Here is a 9,553-nt window from a genome sequence, read left to right as displayed (position 1 = left end):
CGCATTTTCGTCGGACAAGTGACAATGGGCTACTTGATTGCATGTTTTTTAAACAATGACTTGACGAATGAATTCAGCTGAAGTCAGTAACATTTTACGTATACTTGATCGGTAAATATCAATAATTTGATATTTGTGTGCACATATAATTCTGAAGCCGAGATTTTGCAAATTGTACAAAATTGAAAGAAATTATAAACATTCTATTTGTTATATACATATTATTTTTATATATTCGAGAGGAAAATCAGAAAAGATTCATCCTTATACATTTTTTTAATTGAATAATCCCACATAACCATTAATATTTTTAAATTGGGAAATTTTCCCCGCCATGTTTAATCGGGAATTTCATCAGTCATCGACAAAGTGAATCGATGAATCTGATGGAAATGCGATGAGAGTTCAGTAAATAAGAACGCATTGATGCAATTCATCAATGAAAAAAAGAACGCTTCGTTGCACTTGCGCTTCATGATGATCGTAATGAATCAATCGATGAATTAAAGAAATCAGCTAAAAACGTAGAAACATTGGAACGTTTTCATTTTTCACGAGTTTATGTCAGGGAAAACGATTTATGACGGACTCTTGAGGTGACCTTCGAATTCTGGTCAAGCCAATTGTCGATTAACCAATGAACTTTGGCCAATGAACTTTGGCCAAAAAAAAACTTTGGCACAAGCGCAGCTGTTGTTTGAGTCACATGATCCAAACGAGGCGAATTCCAATCGGCGAACTGGCCGCTATTGTTTCGCGCACATTCGGGATAGAATTTACTGACCATCGGTAATTTTTTCTCTCGTTTCCTCCCATTTGAATTTTCCATTATAGACTTTTCCTCGAGTCACCCTCGCCAAATTGTCGTAAATGAAAAATACTCGAGCGGGAGGCAGAAGTTCTTATAATGGGAGATTCATACCGCGTTCGAAAGGGGTTAATCATGGAAAGTGAAAATTATCCAATTTGAGATTCCAATTTGTGACCCGTAATTGCCTCAATGCACGACGATCCGATATCCAATGGGAGACTTCACTTTCAGGGTTCTTAATTAGCAATGTTTGTTTCCAGGGAACGAACTCTGCCATTGGACGTTCGAGTCGCGTGAAATAGCGGGCGCGGTGTAAACCGTCCATAACGCCTCGACGCGATTCGCGTTTCCAAAGTCGCAATGACAGCTTCGTTTCCCGCGTTTGAAAGGAACGTTCGGAAGAGTCCACCAGCTAGCGTCATCATCAAAGAAAGAAGAAGAAGAAAAGACGCGACGAGTCGGTTTGCGCTTGCAACGAACACGACAGCGGGGACAGTTGTTAATTACACGATCGCGAGGCAGCAACCGCACGGATTAGGTACGAACGGGCGCCGAGAGCGGCGCGTGAAGCGGCCGCGTAACGGCCGCGGGCGCGCGCGTGCGCGTGCGCGCGCACCGCGGCAACGCTGCGCGCGCACGGGTGCGCAGTCGCTCGGTCGAGACCGCGCGTGCATGTCGCCACAGTGGGGAGCGTACGTCGCGTAGTGGGTGGTAGTAGGGAGTAGGAATTCGGAGTCGGCAATATGGCCGGCCAGATGTGCAGCGGCAGGGTGTCACGGTGGTGTTAGTGCCGCGCGCGCAAGTGCCGTTCGTTATTTATATGTCGAACTACCGCAAGTCCTGTCCGAATCTCGCGTGTTTTCATGGGCTCGGTGATATACTGTGCAGGAGCAGGAACACGGCTTGCATGAGGGCATAGCACACGCTCACCGGCCAGACAAACATGAAGTGAGTAACACAAGTGTATATACGAAGTCTGCGGCTAGCAGGCAGGAGGCAGGCAGGCAGACCGACAGAGAGAGCATCCCAGCCGCGAAGTCGATGGACCGAGAGCGACCAAGCGAACCGCGACCGATAGAACAGCCGTGAGCTTTTTTACCTCTTTCTCTCGGTCTTTCTCTCCATCGCTCCATCTCGCTTCCTCTCTCTCTCTCTCTCTCTCTCTCTCTCTCTCTCTCTCCTCCTCTCTCTCTCTCTCTCTCTCTCGCTCTCGCGTCATTCTCCTCGCGCGACGCTTGCATTTCGCGATGTCCACCGGATGCTGAATTAGTTACGCCGTCAGCGTAAACGCGACGGTCAATAGCGCTCGTCGGTTTTGCAGTCGTCCTCTCGCCGACCCTCGTGGTCTGCGCGCTCCTCGTCGTCGAAGGCGCCGCCTTCCCGACGGCGACGACCCGAGAGACGGCGAGGAACCGAGGATCGCGCCGCGCGATATCGATCACACGCCGGGGCTGAGGGCGGCCCGTTCTCCGGATTCGTTCCTCGAGTCCCGGCTCGCCTCCCAGGGCGACCCTGGCCGTTCTTTCGCGGCTCTCCGGGGGCAGTGGCCAGCGCATAACGATTTTTGACAGCGCGCTCTCCGGCGACGTCGACGACGACAGGGCCGGCCGACCGGCCGGAAACTCGCGTTCCCGGCCGGAGGAGCTGCCTTGCCCCAAAGACGACGGATCTTGCATTCATGTCCTTTCTTCCGCTCGCGATGTCCGCCGTTCGCTCGCCCGTCCGCCCGTCCGTTCCCCACGCCCCTCCCCCCGTCGTTCCCCGCATATATGCTGCATGTCGACGGGCGTCTTACATGCATCTGCTGTGCGTCTTCAACCCTGAGGCTCCCTCTCTCTCTCTCTCTCTCTCTCTCTCTCTCTCTCTCTCTCGTCTCTCTCGCGGCGCGCGGTACCGCTAACTCGTTCCTGCGTTCGCTCTCGCCGTCGCCCCGTCGTGAATAGCCGACGTTTCTTCGGACGTCGAGGAAGTGAATGCCGCGTGCGCCGCGCGAGGGAACATATGCATTGTCATGGTAATGCGCGTCGTCTCCAGGCGTCTTCCAGCCTCGACGTGTCCTTGTCGCTCGCGCTCGCTCGCGGCTGCAGGTAACAGTCCCCCCCCCCCCGCCCCCCGTCCGCCCGCCGGCCTGCCTGTCTTCTCAGCGCGAGTCGTCCTGTTCGCGAACAACCGTTGGTCAGCGTTAACGCGCCGAAGGTCCTTCGCCGACAGGACCTCCGCGATCTCGCCAGGACGTGACGTAATCGATAACGCCGGGTTTACACTGTTTGCGATTATGTTTACACAGCAGCGGGGCTCTTCCTCGCGACCTGCGACCTTCCCGCGTTCAATCGGAAGATTGCTTCTCCTTCGCACAGGATACGCTCTTCTGCTGGACACGGGACGCGCCGCGAGGCTCATCGGAGGAAGTGCCGCGGCCGCGGTCTAATCAGCTGACTGTCCTGTATTTTAAACGAAATGTTCAATCGACGCCGTCGCTGACGCGCTTTTTCACGCATCGGCAACAATGCGCTGAAAGTTACATATTAGACGACGCGTCCTTTTGATTCGCTCCTTTCGTATTCCTCCTTCGTGCTTTGTTATTCCGTGTGATATTGAATTTTCCTTTGCCCCCTTTTTTTTATCACGTGAAATAACATCCCACGTGAGTAAAAAAAGCGCAGCTTGCGAAAGTTACGCGCATCTGTCTGCCACATGAGCATTGAGTCTCGTTAAGTTACGTCAAGTTACGTGCGAGGCAAAACTCACCTCGCTGTCGATTGTGCCAGGACTCTCGGGTATCCAATCTCGGAGAGATCCTCGCGCAGAAGTAATTAATCGCGAGCGTTCTACCGCGCGCGAATATTTCTCTTTTCGGCTTTTCTGAATATTTCTCCGCGTTCGGATAATCAATTGCACGCGAAGAGAGACTCTTTCACACACGGTCGACAGGGAGCCGGCGAAACAAAGCGAAGGGGACGCAGGCGTCTCCTTGCGTCTACTCGCCGTCTCTTCGCCGCAACTCGATCGTCGGCCGAGCTTTCGCACGACCGGTGGGACGATCGCCGCGTTGAATTTAACTTGAATTTAAAAAGCAACTTCATGCGGGGCCACTGTCTATTGTATCTTGAGGTTATTGTAGTGTAAAAATGTTACTTTAGCGTCATGTTTTACGCGACGTTCACTGCTTGGAGCAAATTCTGGGGTAAACTTCCTGAAATCTTCCGATTGCTTTGGATTTCACGCCAGAAGTAGAGGAGAAGGTAGTGTTATGGTCCTTATAAGTATTATGGCTACTCTCAACATCTCCGCTATTAGGTAGCGAATTCTAGTCCATCACTTGTGGAATCATTTGTTTAGTAGCTCGCCGTCAGCGCAGTGACGCCCATCCGAAAAAAGAAATTTCAGAACAAGCGGAATCATCTAATTTCAGAGGATTTTATTCTTATATACGGCCTCAAGAGGTTTCTCTAAGATTAAGAGGAAAATATTATAAACACATTAATCTTAAAATTAGAGAAATTATATGTTATATGTGTAATGCAGATCTTATTGATTTTAATATAAATTTCCTCTCATACACAGATTATTTAATCTTTTTTTAAGAGAATTATTATTTATTCTTTCTGCACTTTATTCTTATTGGTTATATTTACTGGTTAATTTGAAAAAACTATTGTAATGTATGTATAAAAGTAATATATATATATATATATATATATATATATAGATGTACTTCTGGCTTCAGTTCTACAATAAGTAGGCACGAATGAAACAAGATCATCATAAAAACAAATTTCCAATCAGTTTTGTTATGGACTTTGTAGCTACAAAGATGTTCATCACAACCAATTATATGAAACGTAGTTAAAAGAAAGAATATATTATTCAACTTCTTGCAGTAGATTATAAACTATACTTGACCGAATATGAGTAAATTATCTTCGTTATATGTGTTATAGCAACACACATACACACACTTTTTAAAAAGCATTCTAAATATTCTGACTCATGAGCATATGATTATTTTTTCGTTCATGTCTGGAGGTAGAGCATGATTGAACAAAAGAAATTGACATTCAAAAATCAACGTATTCCTCTTCATACAAGAGGAAAATTAATTGATACAAGAGGAAAGCCTCTTGAAGTAAAAGGAAAACAGTTTGAATAATATCTAGTAAATTTTAGGTGAATGGTTCACTTGAATCGCTTTATCAAGAAAGAGAGAAAGCCTTTTTCTGTAAAAGGTTTCGCTCGGAATATGAGACTATGGGAAAAATCACTTCACAAATAGAATATTTTTTTTGGGTGCGCACTTATGTTTGCACTACAATGCTGTCTTTCTGGCGGATTGTATTTCCCAACAAGTAAGTCAATATCCATATTAGAAATCCACATTAGAAATTCGCAATTATGGGGTGAGTGCAAAAGTTCGTGCGGAGTTTGTGAGTAAAAGTCACACAGTGATTAGGCAAACAAAAATCTTTATTCAATCAATGATATATTCTCCATCGTTTTCTATAATCTTTTCCTAACGTTCTGGCAGCATACGGATGCCTCGATCATAAAAACTGCGCGGTTTAGATTCGAAGAACGAAGAGACGCCGTTTTTTAAGGCCTCCAAAGAGTCAAAGTTTTTTCCATTTAAATAATTTTGCAATGACCGGAACAAGTGATAGTCAGATGGTGCGATATCAGGAGAATACGGTGGATGCGTTAAGACATCCCATTTCAGGCTCTTCAGTTTGCGCAGCGTCTTTTTCGAAACGTGTGGTCTGGCGTTGTGGTGATGAAAGACGACTCCCTTGCGATTTGACAAAATCGGACGTTTCTCTTTTATTTCTCGATTCAGATTGGTTAATTGGCGACAGTACTTGTCCGAATCAATCGTTTCGCCAGCGGGGAGAAGCTCGAAATAGATTATGCCCTTGCAATCCCACCAAACAGAGAGCATCACCTTCATCGGGTGCAAACTGGCCTTTGGCATTGCGTCACCATGCTCACCTGATTGTTTCCATGTCCGTTTGCGCTGAACATTGTTGTAGAGGACCCATTTCTCATCGCCCGTCACTAGTCGATCCAAAAACGACTCGTTATTGAGCCGCCCGAGTAAAGAAACGGCTGCAGAAATTCGCTTGATTTTGTTCTTCTCGGTCAGCAAATGGGGCACCCATATATCGAGCTTCAAATCGAATCCCATCTTTTTTAAACGCCGAAAAGTGGTTGATCGGTCAACGTTTAGTGCTGTAGCAACTTCTTCTGTTGAAATTCGCGGATTATTGAGCACTAAAGTACGCAAAACATCGTCATCAATGTCAGAAAGTCGACCAGAGCGTGGCTCGTCTTCAAGGTTAAATTCTCCGCGCCGAAATTTAGCAAACCATTTTTCCACAGTTCGTTTAGCTGGTGCTTCATCCTGATAAACATCCTGAATGTTTTTTACGGCTGCGGCAACGTTTATTCCCTTCCGAAACTCGTAAAGCATAACATGTCGTAAATGCACCTTATCGATACTCATTTTTAAAGTGATATTTCTCGAAGCAGTTTGTATGAAAACAAATGATTTTTTTTTTAATAACAGCTGAAGACGTCACCTTTCCAACGTTATATAATATGTAGATGGAAGTATTAATGACAACACTTTACGACGCTTATAACTCCATCTATTGAAACTCCGCACGAACTTTTGCACTCACCCAATATATTCATTATTATCCCCTTCTGAGAGTTTAATTCGAATAAGTATACAATTTTGTAACCAGATACTTTGTGTTGTTTGAAACAAAATTAGTTTTTTGTATCAGTTTTGGCCGCATTGCCTCGCCGAATTTTTTTATAAATAACATCCCATATGATAAACATTGCGTAAATTTGAATCTACAGTTGATTAAACAACGCCGTGATAAATGTAATCACTCAGTTCTCGCTTTAAAATATTGATTATCGACAAAGTTTCGTATAAAATGAACGACCATAATACCATCCTCCTCTTTACTTAAATAACATTAAAATTGTTATTTTATTTATTTTAACCTAGCCTAACCCAAGCTGCTAAGAAACACCCAAGGTGGTCATTTATGAGGCAGAGAAAAATTAGATAACTGGAAGTCCCAGGCATAAACAAATATATAAACGACACAGTAATGTTATTAAAATTTTCTCGGCTCAAACTTGTCCGTCGGTGAAGATCCACTCGAGAGCACATTGGAGGACGCGGAGTCCTGTTTCCGCAGGTTCGCCAAAATTTCGACCCTTCTCGCATCTCGTTATCTTGTGTGACAAGCAGTTTTTCGTCACAAATAATGACGCAACGTTCAATGAAGAATTCCGATTCCGCGTCTCCGTCTCGCTCGCTCGAGCGGATTAAAGATTGCAGTGACGCGCGACGTCGCGAAGGTCGCCGGAAAAATGCGAAGGTTGAAGAGACCCCCCTCGCAAAAGGACTGGTCGCTGCACGTGCGACTCGTCACGACTCCGCTCTGCGACGTGGATATCGCCGCAGAGGGAGAGGGGGCGGGTTCCGCTGAAGACCCGAGCTGGACGCGTGGAGGTCCTCGCCTCCTTCGTCCTCGCGTTCGGGGCTGATCTTCCGCAGAAAAATCCGGACGTCTCGAGTGCGCGAAAGTAGCCGGCGATTATGCGCGTCTGGATTATAAACGTCTCGCGGGTTCCTCGCTGTGAACGACATTCGGGAGGGGATCAGCGCTAATCGGGTTAGCGTTAACGAGGAGAGACGGTCCGCTGTTGCCGACCGGCTGAAATTTTAATTAGCCTCGCACGTGTCGCGCGAGACGAGGTACACGCGGTTCCACGATCGACTCCGGGTAAACACATCGGGAAGGTCGGCAAGGTCCTTCGATCGCGCCGGACGTTGACGAATTTCGCGAACAACGAGGTTGACAACACGCTCGAAGTGAGTCGCGCCGCTGCTGGGATTCTCCGAGAGAATTCTCCCTCTCGGCGCGGCGGTTATTAATTTCATGACTAGCGCGCTCTCACAATTATACCGTGTCCGCTATTATACGCCATAACTGGACTCGGCAAAACACTCTTCCTCGGCCGCGTCCTCCTCGCGAGTCCGGGGAGGTGACGCGGCGAGGTCTCACGCGCGAATTTACGACCTCCGACAGATTTGCTCGACGATGCAGCACGCAACTGTGGAAGTAATACGAAGTAATTGTGGAAGTATATTTTGCGCGCACGGAGGGAATCTCCGGTGGTGAAGAGCACCGACCGTCCCCATAAAATATTGCGTTCCCATCTAAAGATGTGCGAACTATTCGAGTCGAATCGAATCTAATGTAATTCGATTCGATTCGAATCCGAATTCCTATGATTTGAATTCAAATAATTCGAAAATTTCGAATCGCGAAGATTCGAATACAAATCAAATACATTAGCGTTTGCGCATATCAGCTACAAAACGGGCCATCCGGGCCTGTATGTTTGAACCATTAACTTATAATTAACTTAACTTATAATTGATAATTTAATTATAAATTACTTTAAATATTGAAATATATATTTTACTTTAAGATGATATTAGAATATCAATCATCCCTTTCATATTAAAATCTTCTCCATCATTACTTGCAGTTTAATAGTCATGTTAAATTTTTTAATGATTCGATTCGATTTCATTCGATTCGATTCGAATTCGAATGAAATTTTATAGATTCGATTCGAATTCGAATTTAAAAAATGAGATTCGATTCGATTTGACATAAAAATTCTTGATTCGCACATCTCTCTATCCCCATCTACTATGAATAATCCAAATTATTTTAAGCAGTTATGAAATCAATTTTAAATTGAATAAATTTTCCCGCTCTTTTGTGATTATGCAATGTTGACATATAGCTATTAAAAAGAACATATAGTTTGGCGAAAGGCCCAACATAACCTTCAAAAGTATTCAGTTCAGTACAGTCGAAAATGGCAACAGATAAGGTGCACTCTTTACGAATTCCAACAAGGAAAAAATGCTGCAAGAGCGTGCGAATCGATTTGTTCCTTTCTCGGCGATGGTGTTGTATCGTACGATGTGTGCGCATTTTTGTTTAAGCGGTTTAAAAGCGGTAATTTCAGTCTAATCGACAAACAACGCTCTGGAGACCCTCCGAAGTGCGATAATGATGATTTGGAACAACTGCTCGCTGAGAATTCGGCACAAACACAAAAAGAGCTTGCAGAACAGTTGGGAGTAACGCAGCAAACGATTCCCAAACGCCTACATGAGATGGGAAAGATCCAGAAAGAAGGAAAATTGGTGTCTAACCGCATGAACTCACTGAAACCAACAAAAATCAACGAGTGGCAGCGTGTCTTTCTTTTCTCAATAAGCAACTTTCTTGTGGAAAATCGTTACGGGCGATGAGAAATGGATACTCTATGACAATCCGAAACGCAGAAAGTCATGGGTAAATCCCGGCGAATCATCAAAATCGCTTCGGAAAGAAGGTTCTTCTCTGCATTTGGTGGGATATCAAGGGCGTGCTTTATTATGAGTTGTTAGAACCGGGTGAAACAATTACTGCGGACTGCTATCAACGTCAATTAATCTGCTTGAGTCAAGAATTGGAACGAAAACGCCCGTATACTGGCAAAGGAGAACGTCCAGTGAAATTGTTGCATGACAACGCCAGGTCACACATTGCTTCCAATACAAAAGACACCATAATAAGTCTTGGCTGAGACGTCTTGCAGCACGGCCGGCGTATTCACCAGACATTGCTCCATCCGATTATCACTTGTTCCGGTCGA

General features: G+C 45.4%; 1 protein-coding gene across 1 annotated transcript in view; it reads left to right on the top strand.

Moving 5' to 3' along the window:
- The first annotated feature begins 1,507 nt into the window (after positions 1 to 1,507).
- Positions 1,508 to 9,553, top strand: part of ena (ENAH actin regulator enabled) — a 48,976-nt gene continuing 40,930 nt past the window's right edge. The window contains exon 1 of the mRNA XM_025307128.1: positions 1,508 to 1,759. Within this exon, the coding sequence (XP_025162913.1) occupies positions 1,755 to 1,759 (5 nt within the window). The 5' untranslated portion in view covers positions 1,508 to 1,754. The remainder of the gene's footprint in view (positions 1,760 to 9,553) is intronic.

The sequence above is a fragment of the Harpegnathos saltator genome, unplaced genomic scaffold (assembly GCF_003227715.2).
Source record: "Harpegnathos saltator strain DR-91 unplaced genomic scaffold, Hsal_v8.6 scaffold83, whole genome shotgun sequence".
Lineage (NCBI taxonomy): Eukaryota > Metazoa > Arthropoda > Insecta > Hymenoptera > Formicidae > Harpegnathos > Harpegnathos saltator.
Note: the sequence above shows the minus strand (reverse complement) of the source record. Positions and strands in the feature narration are given on the sequence as shown.